The sequence below is a fragment of the Dendrobates tinctorius genome, unplaced genomic scaffold (assembly GCF_039654945.1).
Source record: "Dendrobates tinctorius isolate UK_male_01 unplaced genomic scaffold, ASM3965494v1 ptg000243l, whole genome shotgun sequence".
NCBI lineage: Eukaryota > Metazoa > Chordata > Amphibia > Anura > Dendrobatidae > Dendrobates > Dendrobates tinctorius.
Window position 1 is genome coordinate 6,141,685 of NW_027361910.1, and position 17,906 is coordinate 6,159,590.

At 43.2% G+C, this 17,906-nt stretch overlaps 1 protein-coding gene across 2 annotated transcripts in view; it reads right to left on the reverse strand.

Annotated features, from left to right (window-relative positions):
* The window catches only part of ADGRD1 (adhesion G protein-coupled receptor D1), a 1,079,490-nt gene that overhangs the window by 384,591 nt on the left and 676,993 nt on the right, over window positions 1-17,906 (reverse strand). For both annotated transcript variants that reach the window (XM_073557041.1, XM_073557040.1), the window contains one exon: window positions 9,052-9,163. In XM_073557041.1, coding sequence (XP_073413142.1) covers window positions 9,052-9,163 — 112 coding nt within the window. The remainder of the gene's footprint in view (window positions 1-9,051; window positions 9,164-17,906) is intronic.

Genomic DNA, 17,906 nt, shown 5'->3' on the forward strand with positions numbered 1-17,906 from the left:
CAATGAAAACTATTTTATATAAAAAATAATTATTTTTGCATCGCTTTATTCTGCGAGCTATAACTTTTTTATTTTTTCGCTGATGATGCTGTGTGGCAGCTCGTTTTTTGCGGGACGAGATGACGTTTTCAGCGGTACCATGGATATTTATATGCGTCATTTTGATTGCGCGTTATTACACTTTTTGTTTGGCGGTATGATAATAAATCATTATTTTTTGCTTCGTTTTTTATTTTTATTTTTTAAGGGGTTTGCTACAGGGGTTAACTATTGGGACTATTTTATAGGGCAGGTCGTTACGGACGCTGCAATACCTAATATGTGTACTTTTATTGTTTTGGGGTTTTTTTATTTTCAAAAAATGAATTTATTGGGGAATATTTTTTTTTTTTTTTTACTAATTTATTTGCCGATTTTTTTAAAATTATTTTTACACTTTTTTTTATTTTTTTTTTACTTTATTACATAGTCCCAGGTGGGACATCACTGTCCTGTGACAGATCGCTGATCTGTCACATCACAGATCACTGTGACAGATCAGCAATCTGTCACAGGCATTGAAGAAGACTTCCTCTTGCCTGCGCTTTGCAGGCACTGAGGAAGCCAGCTTCCTCCAGGCCCCCGAAGGCCCCCGTCGCCATCTTGGATTCGGGGGCCTGGAGGAAAGGAGCCCCCCGCAGCAGCGCTGCACATTGCACTGCCGTGGGGGGCTCAGGGAAGCACGGAGGGAGCCCCCTCCCTGCCGATGCTTCCCTTTAACCCCCAGTACACCGCGATCATGTTTGATCGCGGTGTGCAAGGGGTTAACGTGTCGGGGGTGGTCCGTTACCGCCCCTGACACATTGTGCCTGGTGTCAGCTGTGATAATCAGCTGACACCCGGCCGCGATCAGCGGCGCTCACCACGTGGGCGCCGCTGATCGCGGTAGACGTACTATCCCGTCCATGGGCATAGGGGCCCGGGTCCCATGGACGGGATAGTACGTCGGATGTCAGGAAGGGGTTAAACTTGGAAGCTGCTCACTACTTGTATGCATGAGAAAAAATAAAACAATGGTGTCAGAGCACAAAATAACAACACAAAAAGCGCCAAAAAAGACTCTTCAACAAAAATACAATTTTCCTGAAACGTCTTCTGCTTGTCTGCTGGCAATACTCAGCAGGTATGCTAGCAACTAAAAGACGTGTGCATATACCCTAAAAGTGATTTTTGGATGTTATGAAGCAACCAGTTTTCAGGGCATGCTGCAGATTTTAAAAATGTAAAATGTATGTTTACCCTTTTTGATAATGATCATGTCACCTTTTCAGCAGAATTTGCTTCAGATTTTTACAGTGATATCACCATCATGTAAAAAAGTACCTACAGATGTTTTTGGACGATTTCCCATAGGGAGTTTACAAGAAACATAGCTGTAGTTTTGACTGTAAAGCAGGGGTGGATTAAGGGTAGCCAGGGCCCGGGGCAGTTCAGACTCTGTGGGCCCCCCTCGTCACGTGACGGGGGTCACGAATCGTAGAGCCACACTCTACATAGAGAATAATGGGGCCTCCAGCACCGACCTCCACCCGCAGAGCCGCACTCCACCTAGAGAATAATGGGGCCTCCAGCACCGACCTCCACTCGCAGAGCCGCACTCCACATAGAGAATAATGGAGCCTCCAGCACCGACCTCCATCCTCAGAGCCACACTCCACATAGAGAATAATGGGGCCTCCAGCACCGACCTCCACCCGCAGAGCCGCACTCCACATAGAGAATAATGGAGCCTCCAGCACCGACCTCCACCCGCAGAGCCACACTCCACATAGAGAATAATGGAGCCTCCAGCACCGACCTCCACCCGCAGAGCCACACTCCACATAGAGAATAATGGAGCCTCCAGCACCGACCTCCACCCGCAGAGCCGCACTCCACATAGAGAATAATGGAGCCTCCAGCACCGACCTCCACCCACAGAGCCGCACTCCACATAGAGAATAATGGAGCCTCCAGCACCGACCTCCACCCACAGAGCCACACTCCACATAGAGAATAATGGAGCCTCCAGCACCAACCTCCACCCGCAGAGCCGCACTCCGCATAGAGAATAATGGAGCCTCCAGCACCGACCTCCACCCGCAGAGCCGCACTCCACATAGAGAATAATGGGGCCTCCGGCACCGACCTCCACCCACAGAGCCGCACTCCACATAGAGAATAATGGGGCCTCCAGCACTGACCTCCACCCGCAGAGCCGCACTCCACATAGAGAATAATGGAGCCTCCAGCACCGACCTCCACCCGCAGAGCCACACTCCACATAGAGAATAATGGGGCCTCCAGCACCGACCTCCACCCGCAGAGCCGCACTCCACATAGAGAATAATGGGGCCTCCAGCACTGACCTCCACCCGCAGAGCCGCACTCCACATAGAGAATAATGGGGCCTCCAGAACCGACCTCCACCCGCAGAGCCGCACTCCACATAGAGAATAATGGAGCCTCCAGCACCGACCTCCACCCGCAGAGCCACACTCCACATAGAGAATAATGGAGCCTCCAGCACCGACCTCCACCCGCAGAGCCGCACTCCACATAGAGAATAATGGAGCCTCCGGCACCGACCTCCACCCGCAGAGCCGCACTCCACATAGAGAATAATGGAGCCTCCGGCACCGACCTCCACCCGCAGAGCCGCACTCCACATAGAGAATAATGGAGCCTCCAGCACCGACCTCCACCCGCAGAGCCACACTCCACATAGAGAATAATGGAGCCTCCAGCACCGACCTCCACCCGCAGAGCCACACTCCACATAGAGAATAATGGGGCCTCCAGCACCGACCTCCACCCGCACTCCACATAGAGAATAATGGAGCCTCCAGCACCCACCTCCACCCGCAGAGCCGCACTCCACATACATGGCTGCTCTCAGTGCTCTGTGCTGTGCGCACAGGACCTGTGATGAGGTCACAGGAGGGGAGGAGACAGGGGTCACATGATCGGGGGCCCTGACACCTTCCCTCCTGTGATCTCATCACAAGCCTTTGCACGCTACCAGCAGCATCAGCGTTCACGCTACTTGTAGATGCTGCTGGTAGCAGAGCACATAATGCCGCCCCCACGGTCACTCACTTTTAGGTGGGGAGAAGATGGAGTGCCATTGCAGCAGCCAGCAGGAATGTGGTGGGGGCCCCCTTAGAAGCTCTTGTGGTGGGGGCCCCGGGGCTGAAGCCCCGCCTGCCCTGCCTATAATCCGGCCCTGCGCGGTGGCGGATTATAATGGGGCAATTTACTGGCCTGGGCTGTGGGCCCCTTAACCCCACTGGGCCCGGGGCAACTGCCCAAATTGACCTCATTATAATCCGCCACTGCTGTAAAGTCACTACCTCAATAGAGGAAAGAGCTTAAAAAACGGTGTTTCCAAGCATTTTCTGCCAAGGTATTCATGCTGTGTTCACCTTAAAATCCCTACACAGTATATTAGATCATGGGTATTAGTGAGCTAATGCTATCTGAAGCTTAGTCGTGAAGAAATTGCTGAAAGGTTAGATGCAGTTGTATGACTGACTGCGCTGTCATAAGTTATATAAATGATGCTGAAAATATCTTGTTTTTGGACTAGACTGAATCACATATCTTTAACACACAACACCCACCAGAATCGAGAATTAAAGCAGTGTGGGAGTAAGTAAGGAATCAGGGACAGCTAAATAGTCTGCTTGGTAAATGGAGCTTGTTGCCTCCTAGGTTTGGCAGACTGAGAACATTACGACATATAACTTGTTGGCCATAGCTCTCCGAGGGGTTTATTGAATCTCTTTGGATTCTTGATACTTAGTTATGCTACATTTGGCCATCTGACTACAAATACAATTGGTTTTGCGCAATAAACATTTATTTTGGCTTGTTTAGATAGACATAACTTCTAAGTTACTTTTTACTCCATTTATTTGCCAGGGTATCTTTTAAGGACAAAAGAAAAAAAGACTGCAAGTTCTACAAAGAAAAATTACACTTTTGTAGACTTCAGTTTTCTGCGTCTGTTGTTCTAAATGTCAAGTCTTAAGAGTTTTCAGCACCATGCTATTTTGACATTATGGGTAGGATTAAATAAACTTTAATTGCAAATTTTGAGACAATACGAGATTTGATCTGAAACCTGTCAAACAGAGGAGATGAATAGAATATCCCTTCAATTAGGAATACAGTTTACTACTTTAACTCTGCTTCATATTTCCATTTATTTCAATATTCCCTTCATATTTCACTATAGAAAACTAGATTTTGGCATCAAAATATTATATAGCTTTCCTTTTCCCAGTGGCAGAAAATATGTTTCACACTAGTGCAAAATATTCATGACCCAACGTATATAATTATATTAGTATGTACACATGAGGCCTTTCATAAAAAGAAAAATGTTTCATGATGTATAAAGAGATCATGATGCAAAAAGATATCCTGAAACAAGAAGTGTTAAACTCCCATACGACGATGCTTAACTAGAGATGAGCAGATTGCTTCAAATTCAAATTCGCTGGCTTCACTGATTTCTCCCCCAAAATTCAATTTGCATTTAATAAATTTATAGTAATTGCTCAGAAAACATTGTTTGTTTTTCTAAGGAGATAAGAAAGGGGGCACAAAGAGAAATATATTCTGCTTCAATATGATCTGTATAATCCATTTATCCAGTGAATCTAAAATGGAATCCACCCATACCATACAGACTGCCAATCCTGGCTCGGTTGTGGTCAACTGGGACCTGCTGATCTCTGATAACCCAGGCACTCATCATCACTGTACAAGATGTGATAATCCACTCAATAAACTGGGATAGATTATGTGATGTCATAGCTGCAAAGCATTATGAGGAAGTCAACACAACTGCACAAAGCGTCATTAGCATGCGTCAGTAGTGTGGGAAATGGTACCATGCATATTTTGTTTTGGTTTTTTTTTGCGTTTCTCGCAAATCAAATTTCAAGTGTTCAAAGTTGTGTGAAAACAAAAAAATTCAGAAAATTAAATTAGGAGTCGATCATCTGTGGATTAATCTGCTCATCTCTACTGTACCCAACAATATGATTGCAATGGGTTTTAATGTGCTAAGAATTCAGAGATAACTTTCTACATTTTGATATCTTTCTTGTTTGTTAGCTTAAGAGATGCTTGATATGTATACAGTATATTCATATACTGTATACAGGTGCTTCTCACAACATTAGAAGATCTCTAAAAAGTTAATTTATTTCAGTTCTTCAATACAAAAAGTGAAACTCATATATGTAGAGTCATTACAGAGTGATCTATTCCAAGTGTTTATTACTGTGAAAACGCAAAAGTCGTTATCTCAGTAAATTAAATACTTTATAACACCAGCTTGAAAAATGATTTTAAAATCCGAAATGTTGGCCTACCAAAATGTATGTTCAGTAAATGCACTCAATGCTTGGTCGGAGCTCCTTTCGCATCAATTACTGCATCAATGCGGCATGGCATGGAGGCGATCAGCCTGTGGCACTGCTGAGGTGTTATGGAAGCCCAGGTGGCTTTGATAGCAGCCTTCAGCTTGTCTGCATTGTTGAGTCTGGTGTCTCTCATCTTCCTCTTGACAATTCCCCATAGATTGAGGCAAGTTTGCTGGCCAATCAAGCACAGTGATACTGTTGTTTTTAAACCAGGTATTGGTACTTTTGGCAGTGTGGACAGGTGCCAAGTCCTTCTGGAGAATGAAATTTCCATCTCCAAAAAATTGTCAGCAGAGGGAAGCATGAAGTGCTCTGAAATTTCCTGGTAGACGGCTGCACTGACTTTGGTCTTGATAAAACACAGTGGACCTACACCAGCAGATGACATGGCTCTCCAAACCACCACTGATTGTGGAAACTAGGCCTCAAGCAGCTTGGATTGTGTGCCTCTCCACTCTTCCTCCAGACTCCGGGACCTTGATTTCCAAATGAAATGCAAAATTTACTTTCATCTGAAAACAACAAATTCAAGGAAATTTACAAAATTTATTTTTTTAGGGAACTATCCATGTTTGAAGTGCCTTTGGGGGTCCCATATATTGGAAAACCCCCAAAAGTTAAACCATTTTAAAAACTGCACCACCCCGATATATTGAAAACTGCAGTCAGGTAGTTTATTAACCCTTCAGGTGATTTTTAGGACTTAATGCAAAGTGGCATGACAGAAATGAAAATGTGTATTTTTACCACCTAAATGCAGCTAACTTCTGAACAGGTTACAACAGCCATCAGACTCTAAGGCCGCTATTTGGTCATGAATTGTCATGGCAAAAATCAGGACCACATAATCATGATCTGAGGGCACCAATTGGGATAAAGAGGGAGCCCCCACACTCTGTTAACCACTTACACTCACTGGCCACTTTATTAGGTACACCATGCTAGTAAGGGGTTGGACCCCCTTTTGCCTTCAGAACTGCCTCAATTCTTCGTGGCAGAGATTCAACAAGGTGCTGGAAGCATTCCTCAGAGATTTTGGACCATATTGACATGATGGCATCACACAGTTGGCGCAGATTTGTCGGCTGCACATCCCTGATGCGAATCTCCCGTTCCACCACATCCCAAAGATGCTCTATTGGATTGAGATCTGGTGACTGAGGAGGCCATTTGAGTACAGTAAACTCATTGTCATGTTCAAGAAACCAATCTGAGATGATTCGAGCTTTATGACATGGCGCATTATCCTGCTGAAAGTAGCCATCAGATGTTGGGTACATTGTGGTCATAAAGGGATGGACATGGTCAGCAACAATACTCAGGTAGGCTGTGGCGTTGCAACGATGCTCAATTGGTACCAAGGGGCCCAAAGAGTGCCCAGAAAAAATTCCCCACACCATGACACCACCACCACCAGCCTGAACCGTTGATACAAGGCAGGATGGATCCATGCTTTCATGTTGTTTACGCCAAATTCTGACCCTACCATCCGAATGTCGCAGCAGAAATCGAGACTCATCAGACCAGGCAACGTTTTTCCAATCTTCTACTGTCCAATTTCGATGAGCTTGTGCAAATTGTAGCCTCAGTTTCCTGTTCTTAGCTGAGAGGAGTGGTACCCAGTGTGGTCTTCTGCTGCTGTAGCCCATCTGCCTCAAAGTTCGACGCACTGTGCGTTCAGAGATGCTCTTCTGCCTACCTTGGTTGTAACGGGTGGCAATTTGAGTCACTGTTGCCTTTCTATCAGCTCGAACCAGTCTGCCCATTCTCCTCTGACCTCTGGCATCAACATGGCATTTCCGGCCACAGAACTGCCGCTCACTGGATTTTTTTTCTTTTTCGGACCATTCTCTGTAAACCCTAGAGATGGTTGTGCGTGAAAATCCCAGTAGATCAGCAGTTTCTGAAATTCTCAGACCAGCCCTTCTGGCACCAACAATCATGCCACGTTCAAAGGCACTCAAATCACCTTTCTTCCCCATACTGATGCTCGGTTTGAACTGCAGGAGATTGTCTTGACCATGTCTACATGCCTAAATGCACTGAGTTGACGCCATGTGATTGGCTGATTAGAAATTAAGTCTTAACACACAGTTGGACAGGTGTACCTAATAAAGTGGCCAGTGAGTGTATATGATGTAGTCACTTTTGACAGCAGCCTCTAAGGGGTTAAACAGATTTGGAAGGTGCAAACACTGATTGTGGCTGATGCAGCAAGTTGTCAGCTATAGTGTACAGCTGACAGCTGCTGGATTGTCGCCTGTATGGTGAGTCGATTCTCTTATATCTCAGGTCAGTTAAAAGACGCATTGGCGGTCATTATGGGGTTAACAGAAATAAACACTTGAAATAGATCACTCTGTTTTTAATGACTCTATATAATATATGAGTTTCACTTTTTGTATTGAAGAACTGAAATAAATTAACTTTTTGATGATATTATAATTTTGTGAGAAGCACCTGTATATATAAAATGTCTTACCTTTGACTCTGCAAAAACTTTTTGCCCTATCGTGGATGTTCCAGGGAACGAACTTCTATTCTCAGGAAAGTGTTTCTCCACGAATGAATGTCCCTTATTATTCTCTGAAGTCTTTGTAGACATCAGAGCATAATAATAATAAATGTAAGATGCAAAAATAAAATGTATACTCACCTCATTGCTCACCTGTCCCTCTGCTGCTCAATGCCTGCTATCAAGTCGGTAAAGTGAACAATCTAGAGAAGCTACTACAGCAGAAAGAAGAGACCCTGAGGAATAGTCAGCGGGAAACTGCTCGCCATCTGGTCCTCTCCTTTTGCTGTTGAATCTTCCACCTGTATATTCTAGGCTGGAACTTCCAGCTGTGTCCAGGCCTCAGAGGTCAGGTCATAGCAGGAGTAAACAGGCCTAGTGATACATTTTACAATGGGGGAGAGAAGAGGTGGTGTTGAGGATCTGACAGTGGCCAGATCACTAGTCGGAGTTGTACATCTGGAAATAATTTGTAGCTATACCTTTGCCGTAGAACCTAATTGTGCTATCTAATTGGAACTTTGTGCACTTTGCCATAGTTATTGTACAAAACTACTATAGTAATGAAATGCATGAGCAGATTGTGTCATTCACACACAACATTAGGGTTCCCCAACTTTCTTCCTACTTTGTTCCTGCCTGTGTAAGTCAGGAGCTACCAACAAGGACAAGTGGTGTACCCAGATGGGCACAGAAAAGAAGACTCACAAAGACACACCAGGACAGGGGGTAATACAAGATTTTCGGGTAAGAGATAGGAGGTCACTCCTTTCCAAATACCTTTTCAGTTGAAGAATCTAGATTCAAGATGGGAACACTTACAAATCTGTTGCAACTGATTTATTTCAACTGATGGAGTCCTCTGTGTGCTGAGAAACTGAATGACTGAAGAGCACTGCCCAGCTGGCTAGTGACGCTCTTCTACCATTAAAGCTCCATGTCTCAGGGGAACTTGCCATACCTGCCCTCTGAGATCTACTTTGCTGCTTCTGATAGCACAATGCCGATCAAATATGTAAATTTAAGCTACATAAATGAGTAAATTATTCTAAATCAGATCATTAGACAATATTTGCTCACCGTTCCAGGCACAAAGCTGAAGCTGATAAGGAGCAGGATCTGAGCAACCAATATGGCGAAAGACAGGTTAGCATGGATATGATATCGCTGATTTCGGATTGTGCTGACTGACCTATAAAGCAAAACATAAACAAGGAAAGCCTGAGTCAGACCAAAAAGCACCACATGATAAATTCTAGAAAACTTCTGGTCTTAAAGATATGATCTGAATACATGACTTAAGATAAGGTAGGTATTATACGCTCATTCTTCTCACTAACACTTTGTAGACAGCCAAGGATATGACTGCAAGAAAAACATTCCATATCGAGATGAAAAGTACTTTCAGATAACATCTTTCTCTATTATCATAATTGTGAATTATTGTTTTCCTTTCTATGTTGACAGCCTTGATTGAAAACTTCAGAGGCGCTCACGGTCTCTTCTTCTTATGCCTTTTTATTGTAAATTTATTCTGTACACACGACTTTCCAAGAATAAATGATGAGTGCAACTTGATTTTCTACAAGTTGGGTTTATGTTATTACTAATGTGCTGGTTGAGCTCCATCTTTGCCTTGTCCACATGACCTTTGTTGAATCAGGTTTATAAAGAATTTTGCTTAGATTGTGGGCTATTTACACTAATTGGCCACCCTAGAGTGCAGCAATTAATCAAGTAAGTTTTCCGTGGATCACTATCAATTTGAATCCACATTGTGAATGCTTCATGATCTAAAGGCCCTGTCACACTAAGAGATATCTCTAGCAATATCGCTAAAGCGTCACCGATTTTGTGACGCAGCAGCGATATTGCTAGCGATATCGCTATGTGTGATACTTACCTCCGACCGGCTCCCCCGCTGGTTATCGCTGATCGCGCGAGAATGTCCTAGGCCATTTCTCATCGGCTGCTTCCCGCTGGCGCCAAACGAGCGACGCGTGGAAGCGGGTGGGAGGACGTCTTCATCACCGCGTCTGATAGGTAAGTAACAACCGCTGCTGCGTCGCTACATCGCTAGTGAGATCTGCCTGTTTGGCAGCTCACTAGCAACCACTTAGCGATTCACCAGCGATCCTGACCGGGTCATATCGTTGTCGGGATCGCTGGTGCATCGCTTAGTGTGACAGGGCCATAACTTCAAGCCTGGTTATCTGTGCTAAACCTGCCATGGCCTAATATCTCATAACATAGCCAAACTTGTGGGATTTTTCTCATACAACAATGTTGCGAGTGTGCAGATAATTGGGGTTTTGTTTATGCAAATAACTAGTTGAACAAAGGGGTTAGAAAAATATGGAATGCAGATAAATACAACACTGGTACTTCAATTAACATGTTAGAAGATGGGACCTAACAGTAAATGACCTGTTTGGGTGATATTGCTTTCTAAGAGAAACAAAAAGAAATGATTTTGTAGGCAAATTCTGGGCCAAAGGAGAAATATGTCATTATAGCGTTGTAAATTTCTTCTGCAGAAGAGATATTTTACTTGCCATTGATGAAATGCAAAAATAACTACACAAACAATACAGTATTTATACAAACTAACAAATGTATGGACTGGTTCTACATTATTTATCTTACTCCCCATTAATTTCACAGCGCTTTACAGACATTATTGGCACTGCCCCTGACGGGGCTCACAATCTAAATTCCCTATCAGTATGTCTTTGGAATGTGGGAGGAAACCGGAGTACAAGGAGGAAACCCACACAAACACGGGGAGAACATACAAACTCCTTGCAGATGTTGTCCTTGGTAGGATTTGAACCCAGGACCCCAGAGCTTCAAGGCTGCAGTACTAATCACTGAGCCACCGTGCCACCCCACATTAATAAAATATCACTGTATGGAACTTCAAAGCTTACATGGACCACTCAGCTCTCCCGATATGCCTGTTTTAGTAAATACTTTCTCCATAACTTATTTGTTCTGGAGCATTATTTCTTAGAACTAAGTGTAAAACTTTTATTATGTCTCTTTCTCCTTGAAACGTATGAATAAATTAATGGGATACTGCATTACAATCTGACACTGTGTATTCAGTGCTAACAGTGTGACCCTATTAATTAGAGATGAGCGGATCGATCCCGGAGCATCAACTTCAAGTTGAATTTCTTGATATCTCAGTTTTACGTGAATTCAAACACTTTGAGATTTGGTTTACAAGGATTGCAAAAAAAAATTATCCATGCCATTTCCTACACTGCTAAAGCATTACCGAGTAGGTTAATGTCGTTTTTCGCAGCCTCTGCAGCTTTGACATCACATGGTCTACTCCCAGTCTATTGAGCAGATTACAATACTTTATACCGTGATGACGAGTAGCTAGGTTACCAGAAATCAGCGGGTCGCAGTGGAGCACAGCCGGGTGCAGTTGGTACAGCAGGGTTGGATCTCATCTCTAAAGTCACTGGGTTAGAGGATTGTATAGGTCATATTGAAAATAAATGTGTATCTCACTCTTTTCCCCTCTCTCTCTTTCTCTCTCCAACCTTTCTCTTTCTCACCTAATTTCTATCTCCATCTCTCTCCCCTTCCTTTTCTCTCTCTCCCACCTCTCTTTCTCTTTCTCTCACGCACCTTACTCTCACCCACTCTACCTTCATCTCTCTCTTTTTCTCTCTCTCTTCCCCTCTTTCTTTCTCACTCTCTCCCCCACCTCTCTTTCTCTCACCCACCTTACTCTCTCACCCATTCGCTCTCTTTTTCCCTCTCTCTCTCTGTCTCCCTCTTACAAAGCCTTAGTGTTATAAATATATTATAAACCTTTCTGTATTACAATTAACAGCTAATTTTTTCAACGCAAATCAAATTTCCAAGGAAAATTAGGCAAAGTTGGCTAATTCAAATTTAGAATGATTCGCTCATCTCTACTACTAATATTTTATTATACAAATTTTCACATGAAGTTTACATTTAGCCTGTAAGTTAGTGTAAAATTAGCTTATCCAAAATGGGTTTATAATAAAAACTTAACACTAGGAGAGATACATATCTGTCACCAGGGCAGAGAGTAGGAAAGCATCAATTGTTTTCACCGCCTGCTGCAGTCTGAGGACTGGCAAACAATGTCAACAGAAGTACGATTTCTGTTAGAAAGCGCATTTTATTTATATAGTTATTTATTTATCTATTTCTTTGTCATGATCAACCTACCTATTTATAACGACTTGCATTTGATCATTAAAGTTAACAGAAGTGATTGAAAATTTAGCTTGAATAGAAAAGGCTAAATTGCATGACAATTCTGTAATCAGGCCACAAACTGTCAGGTATCCTTCGTAAGAGCAGATGGTTTATGTGCAGTAATCAATTCACACAATGCTTATTTATGACAACGCCAAAGTGAAACGAATGCAATGCCACGCTCCATAGGAGTGCCAAAATTACAATGCCTAGCCCATAAATGTATCACTATTCATATGGAATCACTTAAAATATACAGTATTAAGTGGAATCTGCAGCACCATACCGCCAAGGCTATTAACTATCCACAGAAACATTCTGTCCCTTGTCCGTAAGGCAACAAATACTCCTGCCAATTGTGTCAGACCTTGGGAAACCATTTCAATGTCATTTATGGGCAAGTTACCTTTCAGATCAATGCAAATTTGCAAGAATTTACATTCAAGGAAAGTGCCTTCTCTTGATTGTTAACATTTCCACAGCCCCCAGTGACAATCTAATGTAAGTATTCTACCCTGGCAAAGCATTGTGCTGGTGCAGATGGCAATCATAAACAATTCATCTACACTTCCAAAAGTCCGGTGGGTCAAAACCTTCTGCTAAATGTGTTAAATGGCCATGGATTCATCTAAAATGCTGTTTTACTTACCTGAACAGCTTCCATTTTTTTACTTTGCCTAATGTACCGATTCACTGAAGTCTGTCTGCATCGGGAATACTAAATCTGAGATCTTCCTTCAGCTGTCCCCAAAGAACAATTCTCCTTCTGTCTCATTCTAGCCAGTTAAAATTGCTGTATATAAATAGTGATAGCTGGCTCATAAACGCATTGTCTATTTTCTTCAATGATATCCACAATATCATGAGGATGTAATGCTCATTTAGAGACATGTATATTCTTTTGATGTTAGTAAGCATTTCCCATAGATGGCAGACAGTTTAACTCGAAAAAGTTCATGTTCACTTTTAAAAAAAAGTTTTAAAATATGTTCAATCTAAAGGGGGAATGTATCTGTCATAAACATTAACTAACTTCTAAGCTTCATCCAGTGGAGTGTGTTTCTGATTAGGCTTCATATCATTTGGTTGCTGCATAGCATGCTATGTGGTCAGGACCTTACCCTATAATAGCATTACAATATTGATTTGAACTTCCCATATTTATTTATTATGCTTGCTGATATAGCACCATTAATACCACAGCACTTTACATTAATCATCATCACTGTCCCCATTGGGGCTCACAATCTAAATTCCTTATCATTATGTCTTTGGAGTGTGGGAGGAAACTGGAGTACTGGAAGGAAACCCATGCAAACACAGGGAGAACATACAAACTTCATGCAGCTGTCCTTGGTGAGATTTGAACACTGGACACCAGCATTGCAAACCCATATAACAGCATTCTGAGTATGTATTCTGGACCACCAACCCTACAGTTTAGGTTATAATCTGGACTACACCACATAACAGCAGTCTGACTGCAGTCTGGCCCTTTTCCTACAAGAGTAGTCTAGCTGTATATTCAATACTAACTGAAGAGCCCGGCGTTGCCTGGGCATAGTAACCAACTGTGGTTAGTTATAACAAATTATAATGATTATATTGCACATAAAAACATTTCACATCATATATTCAACACTACAGATTTGCAACACAAATTAACTAATGAGAAAAGCACGGAGATTGCAAATCAATCCCTATTACTTTCAAGGACGGTCACTGAGCATTGTTAATGGACATTGCAAATAGCAGTTGAACTGGAAACTGGAGGCATTTAAAATCAAAAAACAAATCAGATGGAATGAGTGGAATTCTTGGAATGAAAATGTCCTCTCCTTTGGCACATCCTGTTTCTGAACTGTTTTTCTAGCCCTATCCTGTGTGATAATGTCTGCTGAACTGTGTACCTAATCCTCTCCTGTGTGATACTTTCTGCTGAGCTGTGTATCTAATCCTATCGTGTGTTACTGACTGCTCAGCTGTGTATCTAATCCAATCCTGTGTGATACTGACTGCTCAGCCGTGTATCTAATCCTATCCTGTGTGATACTGACTGCTGAGCAGTGTATCTAATCCTATCCTGTGTGATACAGTCTGCTGAGCCATGTATCTAACCCTATCCTGTGTGATACTGACTGCGGAGCCTTGTACCTAATCCTAATCCTATCAGCCGTGTATCTAATCCTATCCTGTGTGATACTGACTGCTGAGCCGTGTATCTAATACTATTCTGTGTGATACTGTGTGCTGAGCTGTGTATCTAATCCTATCCTGTGTGATACAGTCTGCTGAGCCATGTATCTATTCCTATCCTGTGTGATACTGACTGCTGAGCTGTGTATCTAATCCTATCCTTTGTGATACTGACTGAGGAGCCGTGTATCTAATCCTATCCTGTGTGATACTGACTGCTGAGCCGTGTATCTAACCCTATCCTGTGTGATGCTGACTGCTGAGCTGTGTATCTAATCCTATCCTGGTGATACAGTCTGCTGAGCCATGTATCTATTCCTATCCTGTGTGATACTGACTGCTGAGCTGTGTAATCCTATCCTGTGTGATACTGACTGCTGAGCCATGTATCTAACCCTATCCTGTGTGATACTGACTGCGGAGCCTTGTACCTAATCCTAATCCTATCAGCCGTGTATCTAATCCTATTCTGTGTGATACTGTCTGCTGAGCCGTGTATCTAATACTATTCTGTGTGATACTGTGTGCTGAGTTGTGTATCTAATCCTATCCTGTGTGATACTGACTGCGGAGCCTTGTACCTAATCCTAATCGTATCAGCCGTGTATCTAATCCTATTCTGTGTGATACTGTCTGCTGAGCCGTGTATCTAATACTATTCTGTGTGATACTGTGTGCTGAGCTGTGTATCTAATCCTATCCTGTGTGATACAGTCTGCTGAGCCATGTATCTATTCCTATCCTGTGTGATACTGACTGCTGAGCTGTGTATCTAATCCTATCCTTTGTGATACTGACTGATGAGCCGTGTATCTAATCCTATCCTGTGTGATACCGTCTGCTGAGCCGTGTATCTAACCCTATCCTGTGTGATACTGACTGCTGAGCTGTGTATCTAATCCTATCCTGGTGATACAGTCTGCTGAGCCATGTATCTATTCCTATCCTGTGTGATACTGACTGCTGAGCTGTGTATCTAATCCTATCCTGTGTGATACTGACTGCAGAGCCGTGTACCTAATCCTTTCATGTGTGTTACTGACTGCTGAGCCGTGTATCTAATCCTATCCCATGTGATACTTTCTGCTGAGCCGTGTATCTAATCCTATTCTGTGTGACACTGTCTGCTGAGCCATGTATCTAATACTATTCTGTGTGATACTGTGTGCTGAGCTGTGTGTCTAATCCTATCTTGTGTGATACTGTCTGCTGAGCCGTGTATCTATTCCTATCCTGTGTGATACTGACTGCTGAGCTGTGTATCTAATCCTATACTGTGTGATACTGACTGCTGAGCTGTGTATCTAATCCTATCCTGTGTGATACTGACTGCTGAGCCATGTGTCTAATCCTCTCCTGTGTGATACTGACTGCTGAGCTGTGTATCTAATCCTATCCTGTGTGATACTGACGGCTGAGCCATGTATCTAATCCTATCCTGTGTGATACTGGGCTCCTCCTGCAGTCTGTGTCAGAGGGTGGTCTGTGTTTGCACGGTAATAAATTGTGTAATTTCCAGCTTTACAGAAGGACGATAACACCATAGAAATGGTAAGAATAATAGGTCAAATTGTTTGGTGAATTGGAATGCGTGGGGTTAAAATTTCGCCTCACAACATAGCCTTTGACACTCTCAGGGTCCAGATGTGTGACTGTGCAAAATTTTGTGGCTGTAGCTGCGACGGTGCAGATGCCAATCCAGGACATACACACATACATACACTTTTTCCCCATTATGAACCTAGGGGCAAAATTGTTTGGTGAATTGGAACGCATGGTGTTAAAATTTCACCTCACAACATAGCCTATGAAACTCTCGGGGTCCAGACGTGCGATTGTGCAAAATTTTGTGGCTGTAGCTGTGACGGTGCAGATGCCAATCCTGGACATACACACATACATACATACAAACATACACACACATTCAGCTTTATATATTAGATATTCAAGCAGTCCAAATCTGCTAGTACAACCCAGACCACAAAAGGAGGAAGGCTTAGTAAAACACTCAAAATCGGAAAATTTGGAGGTGTTTCTGTGCATTCCTATGGGTAAGGATTAAATTTCCAGATTTGGCAATCTAAATGTTGGCATGGTGGGCTGTTCTACATGTAATAACTAGTGATGAGTGAGTATATTCGTTGCTTGGGTTTTCCAGAGCATGCTCGTGTAGTCTCCGAGTATTTTGGCGTGCTAGGAGATTTAGTTTTCTTCGCCTCAACTGCATGATTTGTAGCTGCTAGACAAGCTGAATACAAATGAGAATTCCATAACAAACAGGCAACCCCCACATGTCTTCAGGCTGTCTAGCAGTCGCATATTATGCAGCTGCAGTGATGAAAACTAAATCTCTGAGAACACCAAAATACTAAGAGGACACCAAAGCATGCTCTGGAAACCCCAAGCAACAAGTATACTCGCTCAACATAAGTAATAACATAATTTTGGTTGTATAGTCCGAACCTACATCACTAACATAAATCTGGCAAAAGTCCACTTTAGCTTATCGATCTGGCAGTGTACATTGGGGAGGTCTCAAGTTGAATGTGGTCTTGACCATCCCTTATAACATCATCCTAAAGATTCTTCATTTGAGTCTGTGTAGCATAGGTTTATTAGTTGGCTTCAGGCTACAATATTTCCAAGAAACAACAATCTTCTTGGGCCACTTTGCAATTTATGGAATTTGCGGCATTTGACTGGCTGAAAGATCCTGTCAATCAATAATGCCATTTTTCTGTTAACCCATTTAGGACTATAAATATGTGTTTTTATGGCAACCGGTAAAGGGCTTTATTGCACATGACTGCATTTTTACAGTGCTGAGGAATAGACCCAGCACACGTACAGCTACCTAATGATAGTCAGGCATCAGGCAGCTGCTGAAACTTTTAGATGTTATTGTAGAAGAGAGCACCGGGCTGCGGGTGCTGATGGAGGACTGGGTCCCGAACTGCTGGGGCCGAACCTCCGAATTGCGAGAGGGAAGCAGATTGGGGACGGAGTGGGCTAATAACCTAGGTAAAGAGGGTGTGCTGAGTGAGAGGGAGTTAAAATGGTTTGCGTGGGAAAGCAAGGGGGCTTCCCACCGGAGAGCAGAGCCAGTAAGGACCGTTGCCAGACTAAGGGAGAGATAGGCCACAGAGCAAATATCCCAGACAGGTGCGGCGAGGACTCTCAAGTACTGGCGGGCGTGCAAAGAAACGCACTCCGAGTGGAGGATTGTGGAGGACTCCACTCTCTTACGCAGCAGTTGAATGGACTAGGGGCTCAGCTGGCAAAACCAGTGACCACCGGATGCCGCCACATGTAGGATCATTTGTTAGGCGGGGAAGCCGATAGACTCAGCACCGGCCTCAGCTGGTAGCCAAATCAGCCATCAGACTCTGACAGAGAAACGGACAACTGAATCACAATAAGTAGAACTGACATACAGATTGTTAATCTGAATTACTGCTATCGTGATTAACCCCAATCCATATAACTGT